The sequence below is a fragment of the Polyodon spathula genome, chromosome 10 (assembly GCF_017654505.1).
Source record: "Polyodon spathula isolate WHYD16114869_AA chromosome 10, ASM1765450v1, whole genome shotgun sequence".
NCBI lineage: Eukaryota > Metazoa > Chordata > Actinopteri > Acipenseriformes > Polyodontidae > Polyodon > Polyodon spathula.
Window position 1 is genome coordinate 19,435,202 of NC_054543.1, and position 21,538 is coordinate 19,456,739.

General features: G+C 36.7%; 1 protein-coding gene across 2 annotated transcripts in view; it reads left to right on the forward strand.

Annotated features, from left to right (window-relative positions):
* The window catches only part of LOC121321900 (PDZ and LIM domain protein 1-like), a 55,767-nt gene that overhangs the window by 15,041 nt on the left and 19,188 nt on the right, over positions 1-21,538 (forward strand). For both annotated transcript variants that reach the window (XM_041261282.1, XM_041261283.1), the window contains exon 2: positions 7,444-7,595. In XM_041261282.1, coding sequence (XP_041117216.1) covers positions 7,444-7,595 — 152 coding nt within the window. The remainder of the gene's footprint in view (positions 1-7,443; positions 7,596-21,538) is intronic.

A 21,538-nucleotide genomic window follows, 5' to 3' on the forward strand; every position in this document is an offset into this window, starting at 1 on the left:
TGTTTTGTGACGCAGTCTGGAGCCAAAACGCCCTCTGTGGGGGTTCAGAAACATGTCTGCTGTCATCACAGCTGCCCTGATTAGCAATCGTGGTCCTGTCAGCAGCTACACTGTCCTTTCTGCAAAGCTGGGAAGTTATAATTGTATCCCCTAGCGGTCCAGCTCTGCCAAAAGAACAGAGAAGAAAAGACACAGGAATCCATGGGATTGATGCATAGAGCAGAGCAGTGACACACAGTCTATCCATGAAAGATTATTTTCTGCCTGGGAAGATCAGTCTGCACTAAAATTAGTGCCAGTGCTGTGACTAGCACACATTGCATTGTGCCTGAGATACCTCATCATGGTGAAGCGTGTTCAATGCTCAACACTGAATTGTTTAGCCTCCTATTAAAACCTGGCTGCCTCTTGAGTCGGTGTAATCCAGTGTTGGGGCCCCTTGTACTGTATACGCTTCTGTACAATAGTGATGAAATGTGGTTAGTATATTCTTTAGCAGAATGAGAGTATCAGAAACAAGGGTATATACTGTAAACAGACGTCTCTGTGTCTTCTGCACGTACATACATATGTGATTTAACTTAGCTGCAACATTCTTTACCACTCTAAGGTACTGAGAGTATCGAAACATTTGTATGTGGTTACTCGGTGGAGGTCAGAGAGAGTGAGTGGTGACAAAAAAAATCTTTACTGTATATCCTCCGCTCTTTCTTTCATTCTGCTCCACTGTTTGCGATTCCCACTCCAGACAATATATATCTATATATATATATATAGATAGATAGATAGATAAAATGAGCTAGCCATTTTCCCCACTAGCAAATTGCAGATGTAAAGGTGTAACATATATTCAGAAAGGAACACTATTTAATCGTCCTTATTATAGTCGCATACCTTGACCCCCCCCCCCCCCCCCCAAAAAAAAACAGCTGATCTGCAAATAAAAAAAAGCCAGCAAAGTGCTCAGAGAAGTTATCTAATTCAATTTGAAGATGCTTTATCATTATTATTGATTGGTACTGAAAAAATGCATACATTGGACCTTTTAAGGACCTTTCTATTACATGTTCCCATGTGTTGCTACAACTGTTTAAGTAAGTTGTGTGTATTGTTTTATATATATATTTTTTTTACATTTTGATCTCGTTTTTTTTTTAAACTTTTAAATTACATTCCCTGCCTCAGGTGGCTTCCCATGTACCTGCATGGACCTCTCAGAATTACATTTCCCACCACCCCCCTGGTCACATATGTAACAGAGGGATTTACCAGTGATAGATACTTTTCTGCACTGAGAGTGGTGAGGGGATGGAACGGGCTACATAGTCATGCTGTTGAGGCAGAAACACTTGGATCCTTTAAGAGCTTAGATGGGCTGAACGACCTCCCCTCGCGCGTACATTTTCTTATGTTCTTATATTGAATGTTGTACCAGTCTCGGGAGTCACAATTCAGCAAACTAATTGTTTGGGTAAAGTAATTAAACAAACGTTTCACCAGTCCTTCAGCATTGGTAATAAATTGATTCTATCAGGGTACACGTGTGAGCTTGAAGAAGAGGTGATTATCTATTGAGGAATACCAAGATAGTTAGTGTGGAAGTAAACTGAGTGGGGTTATCGGGCAGCAAGGCCCTTGTGTCTAGTTATACTTCTTTCCAAAAGTAGAACATTTTGGTTACTATTACACTTGTGAGATGGTAATTACCTGTTCAGGGATATCACAATATTTATTAATCTATAATTAATGTGTTGATTCCAAACTTTTCACTTGTAGGGTATGTATGAATGCATGAGTAAATCAACTAACAATTTGTATCAGTTAATAGCTGGATTTATTTTAATCGGGGGGGGGGGGGGGGGGGGGGGGGGGGTCAATTGTCTTGTATTTTAACTAAATAACACATCAGAACGACTCAAAATACAGTTTGTCTCTTAATATCGGCATCCAGGACTGGTTTGGTTTCTCTGCATGTTGCAACTTGGAAGTCGTTTGATCTGCTGTTTAGCTTACAGTAGTTTATGCTGCTTCCTCTTTTATCATAAAACCTAGTTAAGTCTATGTTAATATGTTGTGCAAAATAACATCTCTTATACAACAATTAGAAACCTCCCCTTGTCTCTGACACTTCATTTTAGACTGGTCGTTATCCCACACGTGCTTTAGACCGTGAAATACGTTTCAAATTGACTAATGGCGATTAGTGGTACAGGTTACTTTTAAACCAGTTAGGTAGTAGGTTACCATAGCTGCAGTGTTGCCTGTACTGCAGTTTTATATTTTTAATCAAATTTCCGACTCTTGAAATTTTTAATCACACATCATGGGTCAGAAATACATTTCTTACATGTACTTGGAGTATTCGCCAGGAGAAGGAGAATTTCTCTGATGAGGATTGCAGTGTATCCAGATCATGCTCCCTCTTGCAACAATGCTACTTTGCTGTTCCTGCAATGTTATTCTCTTTCTCCTGAGTGAGAAGGTTATAATGCCCTGGTGAGACCACACTCGGGATACTGTGATCAGTTTTGGTCTCCACACTGCAGGAGAATAAGAGGAAACAAAACTAGACTAATGCCTGGCTTACACTGTACGATTTTTTGCTGATGACCTGATCTGGGACAAATTGAGGTTGTTGGGGACAAAATAGCTTCTGCGATGTCCCAACAAATTTCTAACATGTCAGAAAACTTTAGTCCCCGACAAAGCAATTTGTGAAGTGTGTGAGGTGCTACGGGCCGCTTTCTTGACAAACGCTGCCAGCAGCCAGTATGGACAAGCTAGCAACAATGGCAACAAAGAGAAAGGTTGTGCCCCTCTTTGACATAAGTGACATTTCCTATCATAATCGCTCATTGAAGGTAGCTGGTAAGTGCTCTCATAATCAATTTCTACAGTCACTCGTATTCGATATCTGTTTCAAACCCCTACTGTATGCTTGTATTGCTAAAGGGGTGCACATCTGTGTGAGTGAGAAATAGAGAGAATGTAGATTACATTGTTGCATATTTAAACGTATAACAAACTTGTAGTAGCCTACTATTAAAGTTGTATTCTAGTCTGTTCAAAAGCACAACGCTCACTCGTAGTACAAAATATTTATTAGTTTAAAAGTCTTCAAATTATTCATCAGAATTTGGTATTCTGATGATTGCTTGATGGCCAATCTCCCAAGCCAATCTTTTAATCTAATAAATATTTTGTACTACGAGTGAGTGTTGCACTTTTTGAACAGATTAGATTTTATTATTTTGGATGCACCTCGGGTTCCTTCATCAGTCCGTACTGGCCACATCTATTAAGCCAATTGCACGTCCAAATGGATCTTTTCCGCGTTTTTCTTCTTTTTTTTCTGTGCAAAACAATGCACAGACAACAGCGATCGCCTCCTCGCTTGAGTCCATGATTCTCCCGAATGATGTCTACGATTCTGCAATGAAAAATAGGCGCAGTCCATGACAAGATCTTTATCTGAACTTTTTGGCATAGAAGCTGTCTCCAACCCCAAGAGAAACTCTATCTTTGTTTGCTACAAAACCTTAGTCCAATTATATCTACCAAGTGGATTTTTAGTTTAGACAAATAAAATGAAAAGCTCACAGAAGTAAATGTAAGCAACTTTTTTTTTTGTAACAGTCCAGTAGAAAAGTGGTTGGTTTTAGCCTTTTTAAAACATTTTTTTACAGATGTTAATAATTTCAGTACTGCTTTGTGATCTTTATTGTTTTGAGGTTCTGTAGTGTAGAAGCCCTGAGGTTTCTGTTTTGTTAAAGACATACTAAATGCTAAATATTTTTAATGTTGGGTGCCTTTGCTATTGTCTAAGATGTGTTGTGTTTATTTCAGTTATGTTTCATTGTCAAATACAGGATGTGCTTTATTATTTTAGTTGGCACCCAACTACAACAAAATAATAAAGCTAGTTTATATTGTGCTTGGTTGGGGTGACAATAGGAAAAAACAAGTTTGAAAAGTTGCAAAGGTAATCTCTGCTTGTTTTTGTAAAAGTTGTCTGTCTCCAAAATAAATGTATGAACATCTGTGTAAATCATTTTCGGTGAAATAGTGTTCATTTCTGCTTGTTTTCTGTTTCTGTAACTGATGAGGCAAACTTGCCCAGATCAATATTTACACATGTGTAACCACAGCCACCATGTTGGCTGCAGCTTTTCTGTGGTTTAGTACACAGTGAATCCATGCTGTAGCCACAAAAGCAGGGCCTATACACCTTTAACTTATACACAAATTACGCTATGGTGTAGGGCCCCCAGAAGAATTGGGGGCCCCAGCGAGGTCGCTGTTGGTTTGGGACATTTTATAAAAACTACATGCAGGCTGACTGTCCCACACACACAGGAAGAGAGGCGCAGAGAAGCTTGCTTTTGTTTTGGTTAATTTTGGTCTTGTATGACGGCTTGACATTTTTTTCTCGATTGCAGCATACCTGGTCTCTGAGTCTTTCACACAAGCAGCTTCCTGTTAATGTACAATACCATGATCCACGCTCTCTACCTCCTAGGAAAGATCCATCCCTAGTCCTACTACGTCAGAGGCATCAGTCTGTAGGATAAAATGTATGAATCAGGCTCAATTTACATATTGATTAATTGGCAGTTTTAGGGCCAATTTAATAATCTGTCCTGTGTGCACAGTATGCCCCATTTTAGAAATTTTCTTTTTTCATTTGGGGGTTGGAATTTTAGAAAAAAGGCAGGCAAAGGTAAACGTGTACAATGCGGGAAACCTGAAGGAAATTCAAATGTGGAGTCGGAAAGAACGGTTTAAGTCCATAGTGATTGTTTTTCTCAAAAGAAAACCCCAAAAGAAGGACAGAAAAGTTATTCCCTTTTTTTTGTTAAAGTACATTGTTTTGTTCTAATGAATGCAATGTTGCTGCTGGTCCATGGAAGAAATCTATAAACAGATTTGTAAAGAAAGAGAAAACATTGTTTTTGTTTTGATATATATATATATATATATATATATATATATATATATATATATATATATATATATATATATATATATATATATATATAGACGCACATACACACACACACACACACACACACACACAATTTTGCTGCTATTGTATATATCACACGCTGAACTTTCTGGTAAACTAAGAAAACCACTGACCCATTAACCTCAGTGGATGTTCTATCATCCACTTGCTAATGCTTTTGTACTTTACTGCATTGGGACTGAAGCTTTTTTATGATCCATGTTGCATCATTTTGTGTTCTATGTACCCACAGATGTTTGAATGTAAATTAAAATTATCATTAACAACAATGAGACTTAATTATTATCATTTGCATGTGGTTTCTGTCGTACGGTACAAGGCAATAAAGGTATACACAGTTTAACAAGCCTCATGCCCAGCTATGATTTTTTTTGTTTAGAAAACAAAAAAAAAGCCTACATAAACTGTTCAGATAAGTTACCTAATTCAATTCGAAGACGCTTCCTCATTATAATTATTGATTGGTACTGAAAAATATTATCTTGCAATTAACAGGTTCCCACAATGTTGTGTACGGTATACTTGCCTATTTCAAACTTTGCATATGATTCGTAACAAATTAGCTATGCTGGGCTTGTTTGTATCCAAATATCTCTTAGGGAGCTCAAAGCAACCCATAAACACATATGTGTGAGTCTCAACAGGGCTGATGGATCACCCTGTAACGTCTGAACTATCCTTAAGAGTGCAGAAAATATAAACCATGTTCACAGCGCTGTATTGGTGCATAACCATAGAGCTGTATAAAAACACTATAGGCTATGTAATAACCACAAACAGGTGGGTACACTGATGGCGATTCTCACATTTTTATATGGCAGCTGCACAATCAGGAGAATATATATATTCTTCCCTCTGTAATGAATTGTAAAGTGCCACACCAATAACATTGAATATAAAAGCTGTTTTTAAAAATGCAATTCTCAAGTCTGCAAAACATCAACATGCCTAATTTTAGTTTGAAACTGGAAAATTAATGGTTCCCATGCACAGGCATGATGGAAAATACTGCATCTGTATTCGTTTTTTTTTTTTTTTTTTTTTAAACTCCATGGCCTAACATGTATTTAGAAAAATAAAATTCTTCTCAGTGCTGTGAAAGAGCAAGCTGGAAATGTCCACTCCCTGTTCCGCTCCCCCGCTCCATATACAGTTGGCTCGCTCTGCTCCCCGCCCTGCTCAGCTCACACTTTCTGTCCCCAACGTAGGGTCAGATTAACCAATAAACACGTTTTGCCATAATATGCATAGGGCCCCCTAAATATGGGTTAACATAGAGCCCCCATGTCCTTTAATTCAGCCCTGCACAAAGGCTCCTATTTATTACTTTGAGCTATATTCTAAAAGCTGTTTGCTCCAAATATCATAGTTTTTTTTTTTTTTTCTGGAATATAAAATTAACACCATTTAATTTAAGGCCTTTTTTTTTTTTTTTTTTTTTGCGAATTGTAATTGGTGCTTTTTTTTTTCCTTACAGAAAAAAAAAAAATTGTAAATAGCGTTCCTTTATCGCCATGGTAATGGCTTCCATTTTTCACTGGCTAGATTGAAAAATACTTTTTAGGGTTATTTAAAAAAAAAAAAAAAAAAAAAAAGCACTTTGTGTTTGAGATATCAGCACATAAAATTGATGTATGTAGTACTCTTGTAGGCTACATGCCTGTGGTGTTTGGTTTTCTGGCTGAATTTGTGTGCTTCATGAGTCACAAAGGTGATTTACTTTGTTGCTGCCTGTGGTTTTAATGTAGTGCATGTGGGTGTCCAATTAAGACATTGAACCCAGTAGTTAAATGTTGTATCTCAAAGTAAAAAGCCTCTTCTAATGAATACTTTGGGTGGGTAAGAGGTTTACAGTTTTCAAAACTCTGTTTACTGTGTGTGTAAATTCAGTAGTAAAATGTGTTACCAGAGTTATTGTAACTGATCTCCAACTGGCAATAATATTGACCTTTGAAGCTGCACAACTGTAGGTCATACAGGTGTATTTATTGGAACCTCATGAGACACATTTTTTTTGTCTTCCCTGAAAGGGTTAAAATTGAAAAAAAATTATGAAAGATAGTATTGTTTTTTTTGTGAATGTTATGCAGTATTAGGTGATTATCTGTATGGTTTGAGCTACATATGTTTTGGCCCTGTTTTGAAGCAAAGGCACTTATTTATTTTAAAAAATAAAAACACTTTGTAAAGGTATAACTAGCAGGAAACTACTTGAAACAAAAAAATACATTACGATTATTTTATTACTTCCTTTGCACTTGCTTCAAAATAGGCCTTTGTGTTATTATGGGATGCAAAAACAACCACTGATTATGAAAAGAGTGTTCTTTAAGGGTTAAGTAACCTCCACACAGAAATGTGGTGGAACTATTTCAGTGTACAGCTTTGTAATGGGCTGCCCCTGTTGTATCCTCCAGGTAACCCCTGGCAGCAAGGCAGCACAAGCTAACCTGTGCGTAGGAGACATGATAACAGCCATCGATGGAGAAAAAACTGAGCACATGACTCACTTGGAGGCCCAGAACAAGATCAAAGGCTGTATAGAGGAGATGGTTCTTACACTGAACAGGTAAATAATGATATTCGGGTGTTTTTAGGCATTTTGAAAAGCGCTCAGAAGAAACACCTCCTCCTATCCATTGGCAAATTAAAAACATTATCTGTTTCTCTTGACTGACTGTAATATCTTTCTTCTTCTGAGTCTTGATATGAGTAACGATATGCTGTATACCATTCACTATTCATGTAGTTCTACCCTCCTAAAAATATGGACCATAAAAGTCTAAAGGTTCCCATACCTGAAAAAAAAAAAGTTGAAACAAATACATCCCTTCACTATCTGCTTTCAAAAAGTCTGCTGTCTTCTTTCAAAACCCATTTTCTAAAACAGGAAACAGAGGAATTTTGTTGATAGGAACGACTGAGAGGAGAAACAGCTCGAGGAGAGCAGCAGGGCTGCCTTTTATAGAAAGCAGATGGAACAGGAACTGGAACATTTCTATCATTTTTTTTTTAATATTTTTTTTAGATTTGAGAAATACAAATTTGAGTAAGAAATAATTGAAAGCACTCAACTGAAAAATTACACCAAAATATTGTATCCACCAATTAAGCCACATGTGCAGATACTTCTATTTTCTTGAAACTGAATTAATTCCCAGGTTATTGACAGCATCACTCTCAGTATTTTGGACTTTGCTCAGAAAATTATTGAATCTGTGAAGTAATGGACCACTTTGTGCATAATAAAATAAAAATATATCCATTGATACTGAACTACTATAGCTGAGCCAGCAGAACCAATGCTGTTTTTGATGTAAAAACTGCAGAAGCATTCTGTTTGGTCTGCTGACTAGTTTTGAAGAGCTGTTATTGAAGTCCAATGTGTTTGTGATCATGGCAGTGGTTCACATTGCATTTATGCCACTGTCTAGTATGTCTCATATGATAATGTGTATTTTTTGTTAATCACTGATGTATTTAAGCCCCTTAATCGGAGTCTGCGTTTCATCTGCTGTATTCCATAACACATCACTGAGCAAGCCAATTCATGGCATCAAACGTACCACTTTGAGTTTATACCATGCTGCATTCTCCTTATCGGCACCGTTGACATAATTAAAAAAAATATATAAATAAATAAATAAATAATAATCAGCCAGTTATTCTGTTCCTCCAACCTTTTACCTCTTTTCAATGAAATTGACAATGTACTAAAAAAGGGTGGTATTGATTAGAAATAAATATAGCTGGATTTTGTAACTTTGTATATTTAATAGTAAAACGAGCGTCTGTGTATGGGTTATATTGTCACTAGCAGCATGTAAACACACTTCCAGTCTCAGACTTTTACTTATGCTAATGTTATCTACATAAACATGTTCGTCATTCTGTAACTATTGCATTGACCTTGTTTTCTGAAAAGACAATGGTTAAGGGCAGTTCGTGCACGGTGTTGGTTGAATGGAGCGGCACAGTAACATGTTCCAAATCCATTATGTTGCAGTTATTGGCAGTACTGTGGTCTGGTTATGATTAGTGCTCTTTGGCGGAACATACAGGTATTTCTATTTTTTTTTTTCTGTCGTATCACAGAAGGGCATTGACAGCCATTGAGGACTAGTTGTGAAGTAATGGAAATTCCCCCACCCCGTGGTTGGCTGAACATCATTAGCCAGTGAGTGCATCATACTGTGCTTTATAGTTGTCCCCCAGGAATTGTGCAGGAAGTATAATTTTAAAAAGTCAGTTCATTAAAAAGCAGATGGTTAGATACAATCTAACTAAGCAGGAAGCTAGACTCTGTATATAATTATCATTGTTTCAGAGCACACACTCCCTAAGATTTTTAATTTTTATTTTTTTTTTAAATTTTTTTGACTTTGTCATAATGTTTGCATTGGTAGCACTGAAATGTTATTTAATCCTTTCAGTTTTAAATTTATTTTGTCAAGCTGAAGAATAAACTCCTTTATTGAGTATACATGAGAATAGGACAAAAAAAAAAAAAGCATATATTTATACGCTACCTCAAACTGGGACCTAGGAGTCCTGTGAGGTTCCAATGTGATTTCTGACAGCATTATGTTAACATACAGCGCTTTACCCTTTGAGACCAGGTAGGCATGAAACGCCACTCTGTCACATCAGTCTTGCTGTACCACCACATGCATGTCTGCCAACTAGCGTTTTCCTCTGGGAACACGTTCTGTTTATCTTCCAGGTGGCTATCTTTCGAATTTAGCATTACAGATGCATCCAAAAACAGATATGGGAGGTCACATGGTTTACAGTAAAAATTAATCCATTTTTTTTTTTATTGCTGGCCATGATAATGGTAATTTCTCCATATATCTGGAAGGCTGTTTATACAGTGCATACATTATTGATACTATCATACTCCTGGGGATAAGGGGGTGTCAGTCTGTTCGTTAACCCATCCATCATGCTTACATATTTACATACAGTATATCTGGTAAATTGAATTGTCATGAAACTTGGTAGAAAGTGAAGAATGTTTAGGTAGGTGTAACACGTTTGAATATACTTTTCTTTTTGTGTGTATTTCAGTAAGTTATGAAAATGTGATTTGACAAGAAAAGTGGCTATCCACTTCAGACATCAGTGATTATAGGCACTTTCCAGGTAAAGCGTTATGATAGGATAGATAGGGAAATTCAGGTACAGTATGTGTTAAGATTGAATGCAGTTCTAGGGGTATTGCCGCTTTTGCCGATAGATCTGTTGTATAAAGACACTTGGGCCCAGATTTATAAAAGGATTGCACATGTTTTACGACCGTAAAATGGGCTCTGAGGTTTCTGAATTCTTGGATGGGATTTATAAAACACACGCAATGGCATTAACACGCAATTAATACGTGATTTGCGGGGGGGCAGTGTCTCAGTGCGCTTTAGCCCTTGATGCATATGTAATTCTGTATATGCATATGTAATTCTGGGGCATTTTTGAACAAAACACCTAAAATTGGGAGGGGATTTTGCAAATTAAGTCTATTAAATATTCTGTCTAATTTATTAAAGCTGCCGGTAATTGTGCACCTCGTATTTGCTTGATTATGTTAAGAACCCTGAAAAGCATGTGTTAATTTGCCACAGTTAGACAGTAGGCTATATACAAGGCGAGGTGATTATAGGAAACTTGTCTGCAGCAAGAAGGAGTCATTGTTTTCAAGGACAAAGAAACATTTAATAATATTTTGCAAAGAGTTAATTTTTTAACCCTTCTGATCAAGCCTATTAGTAAATTGCAGTTTATAATACCTTATTGTTTTGCAAATTCCAATTTTCAATATGTTTCATAGCTTACATGACAAAAAAGAAAGTCTGCAAATATAGAATCTATGTAAAAAAAAGCTTCTTATACGCACCTAAAAAGGTCTCCCCACAGTAGCAAAGCAAGGTTGCAGTGAGAGCCTTTACTTTTTAGAGTGTAGGCATTATTATAAGAACGGTGGATGAGATTAAGAAAAGATGGAACGATATTCCAAGGCGTACTAAAGAAAAAGTCTCATATACATGTAATACAATGAGGATTCATCCTCCACCGTTATTTTAGTAATGACTACAGAATGTATGTTTTTGTAATGTGCCATTCTGGTATTTAACAGTACTGATTCAGGCAGTAGTGTTAAATTAAAGTTTGAGAAAACAGTAAAAAAAAAACGTTAGTTTGTAGCTGGAGCAAATACAGTACAGCTGGTTGTAGGCACATCAGAATGTATATCAGAAATACAGACATACATAAGAAATAGGAGGATTGTAACTGCATAAGAATTTAAGAAGATGCAAGTCGTAGGTAAACTGAATACTGTTCGTATGGAGTTATTGTTGTTGAACATGTTGCTGTACAGTGGAAGGATTTTCCACCTGTTTGACTGCTGTGTATGTAAGTAAATAAAACTTATTGTTTCTGAAGTTTGAAAAGTTTATACGCCTGGAATTATTCTATACAAAATAAGAAGTTGAACTAATATATGAAGCACAGTAACTGGATGATGCTTCGTAATGTATAAGTAGGGCTTTTGATTTTCGGTTTTAACCGATAAAACCCATTAAAATACTCCCGATACAAAAAAAATGAAATCGGTGGATAGCCAGTAAACACTGGAAAAACTGTGGACATGGTTAATCAATTCACACTGACTTTACCCTTTAACCATTAAAAAACAAAACCTACTACAAAAATAATAATACATACATTTCCCAGTTCTGCTGGGCAATGTCCCGCCTTCCTGACTTGCATCTATCATTAATTCGTTCTGAATACTTTAATCCCAGTCTGCTTTGTTCCCAACCACAAAGATTTTAAGAATGAGGTGCTTGCAGACACGGAAATGTGAGTCATGAATATAAGTGATATACAAAGACATATTGCGTATAAGTACACAGGCAAATTCAAGGTATAATAGCTCAGCTAGCAGGAGAGATGAAACAACTGGGAGAGATTAAACAAGCACAAAACAATGTACTGGTGATGATTCCCTCTTCTAGAGCTGACAGAGAAGACATACACTACAATGTCTGAGTACACACAGTACACACTATGTGCTGTTGAAATATTGTACTGGATACAGAAGGTACTGTTTTTAAGGAGTAAGTTTTGTAACTGCAAAAGTCATTTTAATTGTGTATTTCCCCTTGCTATTTGTTATTGTTTGCAATATGTCTGAGTGGTTCTGTGTTCTGTTTCTCCAGTATTTTATCATTCTCAAAAATGGTTGAGATGGTTTAAATCTTTCTTTGAGTTTGTTTGGAGAATTGTAAATGCCATGACTACAACATTAAAGGGACATAGAAAGTAATTCACCCAGCCTGAATATTTCAGTTTGGTTGGTATATTTTATTTATTTATTTATTTGTTTATTTATTTATAAAAAAAATTAGTAAAAAACCATGTCAGATACAGGTCACCTATACTGACTGTTTTTAGTGTAGCAGTGTATCAATTTTCACATTTTATTTAAAATCAAGTTTAATTTATTGCAGCAAATTATAGGCATGCGATTATCTTGCCCCACCTTAGCCACTGTCTTTTACTTGAAGCCCCCTTGCCACAATAGTGAGAAATCTAAGTTATACAGAAATTATTTTTCCAATGTTTAAAAAAAAAAAAAAAAAAAAAACACATACCTAGTAGTGGTGTAACTGTTAATCGATGCATCGATTATTGATCATCTGTCCTTAAATTCCTGAGCTTCAATTACATACTGGTGAGTCGGTGCATCAAATTAGAACCCAGTTTGAAGTCTCCTGTTGCAGGTTTGCATTAAAACCTTGCGTGCACTTCTTTTAATGATATTACAGATGCAGTCTCTGACTCGAACCACTTGTCAGTTAAGCTTAGATCAGAGACCTCATGTAGTAATTTTAAAAAACTATTGTACCAGTATTTATCCGAGCCCTGTATGTGTACTGCATGATTTTACTGAACTGCTCATTGAACTGCTCTGTGTTTTTACTCATTTATTTATTTATTATTGATTGTATTTATGATGTCTTCTGTTTTTGTTTGTGGAAAACTGTAAATGTATTGCTCTTGCCAAGACATCTATGAAAACAAGCTAAATTAGCTCATATGGCTTTCCTGAATAAAGAAATAAAATAAATAAACAATGTCAGCATGTTGCTAGGACAGGCACGAGGCCTCTACATTCGCGTTGGATATACAGTGCCTATAGTAAGTATTCACCCCTCTCATGGATGATTGCACAGTTTGTTGTGTGACATTCATTTTTCCCTTTGATTTACACAACCTACTCAACACTTTCAATATGTGGAAAAAATGGGGGGTGGGGTGTGAAAAAACAAATCAATTAAAAATAAAAACCTGAAAAGTTCATTAGATAAGTATTCACCCCCTTTGCTATGACGCTGCTAAATAAGCTCAGGTGTAACCAATTGCCTTCAGAACTCAAATGGAGTCCATCTGTGTGCAATAAAAGTGGTTCACATGATTTCAGGTTAAATACAACTGTCTCTATAAGGTGCATTCAAAGCAAAGATATTAACATGAAGACCAAGGCGCTTTCAAAACAACTCTGGGGGTGGGGGGGGGGGGGGTATAAAAAGATTTCAAAGGCATTAAATATCCCTTGGAGCACAGTCAAGTCGATCATTAAGAAGTGGAAGGTATACGGCACCACCCAGAATCTGCTTAGAGCAGGTCGTCCTCCCAAACTGAGCAGCCGGCTAAGACGGGCATTGGTCAGAGAAGCCACCAAGAGGCCAATGGCAACTCTGAAAGTTGTAAAATCCCACTTGGAATTTGCAAAAAGGCATGTGGGAGACTGAAAAGATGTAGCAAGATTTGGTGGTGCGATGAAACAAAAATTGAACTATTTGGCCTAAATGCAAAGCGTTATGTCTGGCGCAAACCCAACACAACACATCACCCAGGTAACACCATCCCTATTGTGAAGCATGGTGGGGGCAGCATTATGCTATGGGGATGCTTTTCATTGGTGGGGACTGGGAAGCTTGTCAGGGCAGAGGGCAAAATGGATGCAGCTAAATACAGGCAAATCCTTGAGGAAAACCTGCTTCAGTCTGCAAAAGACCTAAGACTGACATAGATTCACCTTTCATCAGGACAGTGACCCCAAGCACACAGCAAAAGCAACACTGGAGTGGCTTAAAAACAAGAAAGTAAATGTACTAGAGTGGCCCAGTCAAAGCCTGGACTTGAAACCAATTGAGAATCTGTGGCAAGATTGCTGTCCACCGACGATCCCCATCCAACTTGACAGAGCTTGAACAATTTTGCCAAGAAGAATGGGTGAGTAGTGCACGATCCAGATGTGCAAACCTGGTAGAAACTTACCCCAAAACACTCACAGCTGTAATTGCTGCCAGTGGTGGTTCTACCAAGTATTGACTCAGGGGGGTGAATACTTATCTAATCAAGACATTTCAGTGTTTTTTTTTCTTCCATCAACTGTGTTGTTTCACAGTAAAAATTCTCTCGCCTCTTCAAAGTGTTGAGTAGGTTGTGTGAATCAAAAGATTTCAGGTTGTAACACAACAAACTGAAAACATCCGAGGGGGGTGAATACGTACTATAGGCACTATACCCTGTGTAAAATGAGTTGAGTTGCTTCACTGGTGAGTGCACTGTTTTGTACTGAAAAGGACAAGAACACAGTATTAAATCTACCGATTTTTACCATCTTTTGTTTAAAAGTATGTTGTGTTTGGATTATATGGCAATATTATATATGTTCAAAAAGCTGAATTTAGTACTGTAGTTAAATTAGTCAGGATTTGTGAGATATTAATTAAAATGCTTTTGTTTTGGACATAAAATGTTAACAGTAATGAACAACCATAGTTCAGATACAAATGACTTCTGTTAAAATATAGTATTTCTTGTAATTATCACAGACTTGCCAACATTTGGAAACTGTTCAGTGGGATGCTCGTCGGGGGTGGGGGGTTGGGGTGTTGTTACATATAAAATGATCATATAATAGATGTATTTCCCCCCCCCCCCCTCCCCAAACTCATTACTACACGACCATCATCACAGTAAAAATAGACATAATGAAGCGTTCTTACCTTTGTCTAAGTTAGTGATCAGCAGATGTCTCAGCTGCACGAATAGCACAGCGTGTGGTTTTCACTAACTCTACTGTGCAGAATAAATGTTTTTTTTTTCTTTGGGTAAATAGCAGGACTTTCTTCCTATGAATCGGGACCCGGGACATTTGCTAGGAAATCGGGACTGTCCCGACCATATAAGGCCTGTTGGCATGTATTTTGTTACAATATTAAAGGGAGATCTGATGCGAACGCACACATACCCTTTTCATTTGTTAAATACCTTTTTTATAATCGGTAGTGTTCTAATTTGAATATAAGTCGTGCCTTTTTGTTTAACTATTATGCACAACATTTTTTAGTTAGTGGATCTTCTGTTTAAAAAAAATGTTTATTTGTCAAAATAAAACATCAATGCATCGATTGTCATTGATAAAGGCCTATATGATAATCGAATAAGAAACTAGGTTGCTGATTTGCACCACTAATACCTAGTACCTTTTTGTAAAATGGATTATCATTAACTTTACTCCTTTCTTAGTTTTATGAATTTGACACGATGAATTTGACATTACTAAACTTTTTTTTGTTTTTCAGACAGTGACTCACCCCAAACCGATTCATTATGTACAGTCCTGAACAAAATCGCTCATGACTGGGTCTCAGCTTTATTAAGTGCGGTTTCCCAGACTAATTAGGTACTGGGATCATATTTAAAACAGAAATGTAGCATTTGTGACTTTGTCAAATTCACATTTAGACTTGGGTGTAACATTTCATTTGGAGTGTTTTTATTATTACTATATAGCTACTATATAATTAGAACTGCACCTCACTAGGAAGTTTGACATGGCTCTCCTGGTTGAGAACCGCTGTATTAAAACTGTTTTAGAGGAAACTCCATGACCTTACAATATCTTCCCCCATACTGTCTAAACTAAAAACAGAGGATTCACTTTGCATTTCGAGATTCTACTGGTCCGTAAAGTATTATATTACATCCTTTGAAAGGAAAGAGATTCCAGTGATATATAAAATCACATTGGACCATCAGGAGTTTATTAGTATTTTAACTACAGTATCAGGACTTTGTTAATATACTGCAGCTTATTTTTTCAGTCAGTAACTTATGTAAGAACCAGGGACTCCAAAGAGTGTGTTCTGAGCTCTGCTAGGCATTTGGTATGTATTCAGTGATATATATATATATATATTGTAACAAAGCCTTTTGGCTGAGGCTCGTTTTTGCCCTTTTTAAAATACAGACCCAGAAGCAGGTTTAAGCACTTATGTGCACTTTTTTTATCATTTTAAGTAACTTTCACAGGTCTCTTCACAGGCTTCATATACCCACGGGCTTCACACAGATAGCCTCGAACAAGCGTCTTGGCCTGTTTTAAATAATGACGTTCATTATCTTGAGCCAGGGAAACCTCTTCCTGGCTCAATGCCATGGCATTCTGAGGGATGTAGTCCTTTTTCCCCTCCTGGACTACATATTTCTCTCCTTTTCATCTATCTATCTATCTATCTATCTATTTATTTATATATTTGTCAGTGTCTCAGAGTTTCATGCATTTAAATGAGGATTTTTTTCCACTTATCTACACACCATACTCCACACTGTTAAGGGGGGAAAAAGTGTTTATTGAGAAAAAAAAATTAAATGTTGAAAATGCGAAACTGAAAGATTAATAATTGATAAGTCTCCACCCCCCTGAGTTAATACTTGGTGGAAGCACCCTTGGCAGCAATTACAGCTGTGAGTCTGTTGGGATAAGTCTCTACCAACTTTGCACACCTAGATTTGGCAATATTTGACCACTCATCTTTAAAAAACTGTTCAACGTCTGTCAAGTTGGATTTAGGTCGGGGCTCTGACTAGGCGACTGAAGGATATTTACCTTTTTGTTCCTTAGCCACTCCAGTGTAGCTTTGGCTGTGTGCTTTGGATCATTGTCATGCTGAAAGGTGAACTTCAGTCCCAGTTTCAGCTTTCTTGCAGAGGGCAGCAGATTTTCCTCAAGGACTTGTCTGTACTTTGCTCCATTCATTTTCCCTTCTATCCTGACAAATGTCCCAGTCCCTGCCGATGAGAAACATCCCCATAACATGATGCTGCCACCACCATGCTTCACAGTACGGATGGTGTTCTTTGGGTGATGCACTGTGTTCGGTTTGCGCTAAACATAACGCTTTGCATTTAGGCCAAAAAGATTAAAATATTTTATCTTGAAAGTAGTCATTTTGATTGGAATACAACAAGCTGCACTCAGATGCTCACAGCAAACTGAAATGGCAGGTAGGATAACAACTTATGTGCCTATTATGAAATGTATGTTATATATTCTTTTTTTATATTACTTTTAGAAAAAAAATTGGTTTTACAGGTTTGTGTGTACCAGTTTACACATGTTTACACAATAGTGTTCAATGGAACTGCGTCTGTGTTTACAATACAGCTCCTGGATGCAGGCAGTCAGCTGGCAGACGCCTATGTTCCTCCATAGAGTACAATGCAGCCCTCATACCAGAAGTAGTGTTATATTTAATTTTTATGTAGTATTAAAAAAAATGATTTCAGTTTTATCGTTTTGTGTGTACATCTGCCCGTTTACACCTGTACATCATGTGTATACCCGTTTTTTATAAAAATTCAAATTTGTGTATTTTATTATATTTTTTTTCAGTTGTATCGTGTCTTTCATTTTCATAAATGAAGCAGTTTAAAAATGTATGGGTCAAAGTGACCCACGTGGCGGTGTGTGTGTCTTTTTGTTCACATAAAGTCAGAAAAAAACAACACATGAATCCAAATTAACATGTATTTATACTAAAGTAATATGACTACAAAAGATTTAGAAGTGAGTAGTTTTTTGAGATTTACAATTATACTGTAAATACAGTATAATTGTAAATCTCGAAAAACTACTCACTTCTAAATCTTTTGTAGTCATTTTTGTATTACTTTAGTATAAATACATGTTAATTTGGATTCATGTGTTGTTTTTTTTCTGACTTTATGTGAACGAAAAGACACACATTTGCCCGTTTTCCCATTGGAAATAGTGATATTTTGAAATATCACTGTCCTGGTCACAAAAGCAAAGTTTGTTAATAGCCATTTTCTATACTTTTGAGGCATAAGCAATTAGGAAATAACACTTACTACCCAGGAACAAAAAAATTTTGTTACCCAGTGTGTTATTAACCTTCCTCACAGTTCTTCTACTTGTTCTTGGTGAAAGAACCTTCTTTCTTCCAGACCGAGGGAGTGTTGTGACAGTACCATGAGTGTTGTATTTCTTGATAAACAACTGTTGAAATTGGAATCAAATGCTTGGGAAACATTCTTGTATCCTTCTACCAGCTTTAAAAAATGACAATAAATAATTTTATGAATTATGACTGTTACCAATAATTACGAATGGTTATTGGTAAAAAGTTATCAATGAACCTATTTTTTCATTGTTTCGTTAGGAGACATTAGTGATATTTCTAGCACCTTGGTGATAATACTACTAATTCCAATGAATTAAGGGTATGAATGCTTTGAAATTAGCATTTATACTTTGCACGAAAACTTCTGTAAAAAATCTTAATTGTAGACAAATTTTTCTTTTGTTTATTTTCGTGAAAATCTGTAGCTAAAGAAAATTGAAAAAACTTACTTAAAGTGACATTTTTCTTGACTTTATTGACTTAATGTAAAACTGGTTGTAGGACACATGAATTCAACACCATTGGATGGCTGTTGAATCCCGTCCTCTTTTTTGTGTCTACATTACTTTTTAGTCCTGCAATGTGTCTTTTATTTAGGACGTTAGTGCGGACTTGTGAGTAGTGATCACTGGTATCTTTTTAAATATCTACGGATTCTTTTGTGTACTGCTTTATGTAACGTTAAGAAAACATTCAGGTTTTTCTACGTGGTGCATCTGTCTGTAAGGTTTGTACCATACCTTTAATCAAGTCACGTTGAAAATAAGTCCAGCTGGTGTGCCTTATCCTTTGGGGCTAGAGACTTATTCAAATAACTTAGTAATGCTCTAGGAAACCCCCATCTCAATCCTTATTTATATTACCCAGAATCCATCTATCGAGTAAAGACTCGACAAATAGTGATGGGTTTCGTAAATGTCATGGGAGTGTGACTTTGGGTTCATTCACACCTTCTCCTCTAATTCACACTGTCTCTAACTTTAAAAAAAAATTTCACCGTCATAAATTTAGTCGGTGACACATTTTGAAATTTTATATCCGTCGAGCAATTTTGGCTGTTAAAATGTTCGTAAATTATCTGGATAACACAAAAATATATAGTTTTCCGAACACAAAAACACAGTAATTATGACACAATTTGACCTATATGCAGAAAAGACACATATTGGCTTTTTCATTTCATTCAAAGATCCTGTTCCTTTCGTCATATTACATGTGAGACAAATCGGAAACGTGTAATAAGTTTACGACTCGGTACGGCGGAAGTATAAATTCAAAATTGACTCTCGTCTTGGGCTTTAAAATGTGACTACCATAAGACGTAAGGTATGACGAGACTTCAGCATCGGTCTTACAAAGGTTTGAACCCGTACGTAACAATTAAGGTACACCTGGGATTTCTGTCAAGGACCATTTTGACACAATTGCTGGTAATCCAACCATTTTACTTTTTCTCTTATATTAAGTATATTGTTCAATTTGGTCGACACGAATTGTCAAGACAAACCAATAGAAGACGGTGCATTTCGTTCTGGCGCTCATATGATTTGTCGAAAAGAGGCAGGTAGACAGGATGTACGAGAAGTGAGTACGTAAACCCAAGTTGACGTCAATCCAAGTTTGACAAAAGGTTAACTCAAAACTTTAGTTAGGTACTTTTTATCGGGAGTTTTTATGTCCTCGTCTATTTGCTTTTCCATAAACGAAAAGGGTTTGGTTACTATTTGTAAATCTATTGATAAACAACCATTCAATTACGTTTGAAGATAAATTAAAAGTTCCAGTCCTAATACAAGGTCATAGTATGAGGTACTACTGTGTACGGAACATTACTTTACCGAAGAAAATCTTCAAAATTTGTAGAAGTTGACCTAAAACGTCGACCTTTAGATACTCTCTTTTGGCAATCCGGGTACAAAAGTTTCCAGTCTGAGGTCATATTTTGAGGATAAAAAAACTTTCTCATTTTAGCGGACAATTAAAACGTTTTGAATTTGGTTCGTTTGATTCACTTTATTAGGTTCAAGATAATTCGTAAGTATTCAACAAACAAAAGAGTAAACATTATAATGAGTGAAAGTTCAAAAAATAGGAGTTAATTAAAGACAGGAGGAAACGCTTTGAAAATATGGTCCACTGTGTTTCAATAACAAGACTTGTTGCATGTTATTTAGAGAATAAGGTCTCAACACTGTATGTTAATTGGTGACTCTTCTATATTCTTGCATACCCTCAGCCATTCACAGAGGGTGGTGAGGGTAAAGATGAGTTACCTAGCCGTGTTGCTGACGCTGAATCAACCAGTTACAGTACCAGTAATTGGACGAGCATTGATGGGCCAAGTGGTCTACTGTCGTTATTAAATGTTCTTTATAGTTCACCATTCCTTTTCTATACTCTGTATTTCATGAACAACAAACCTTGTTGTTGTTACATTTAAAACAATACATAGCTATTTAATCTATTTAACCTTCTCATATTTTCCAAAAATTGTGTTTTAAAAAAGAGGTCCCTCATGTTTACCTTTCACTAGTATTTAGTAATTATTTAGTAAGTTTAGTTATGTCAATAAGGGCGGCACGGTGGCGTGACGGTTAGCACTGCTGGCTCACAGTGCCAGGGTCCTAGGTTTGATTCCGGCCTAGGGATCTGTCTGTCTGTATGGAGTTTGCATGTTCTCCCCATGTTTGTGTGGGTTTTCTCCAGGTACTCCCATTCCCTCTCACAGTCCTAAAACATGATGATCACTCTAAATTACTCTGTGTGTGTGTGTGTGTGTGTGTGTGTGATGCCCTGCAATGGACTGGCATCCCATCCAGGGTGTAGTCCTGCCTTGTGCCCTGTGTCTGCCAGGTTAGGCTCCAACCCTGTAAAGGATTAAGCAGTTAATGATGATGGATGGATGTTATATGAATAATATATTTTATAGAAATCTACAGTCCAGAAGAAATTACAATCCAGAAGTAAAAAGGCAGACCCACAAAAATGCATTTGTTGCAGACTCTCTCAACTCGAAGCCCCCGAAAAGTCACTAGATGGTGCCAGAAATTGGCGAGGAAGGATGTTTTTTTATCAAGCTACCTACTGCAGGCTAAGCAACCCGTCAGTCAAAGTGTAAATAAGCTGCTTAATTCGAGGGCAACTGGAGTGTATATTGTGTGAGGATAAGTTAGTGTTACAGATTTTGTCTCTCTGTCTGTCCATTCCCATCCATTTGTGTTTATCTTGCTAT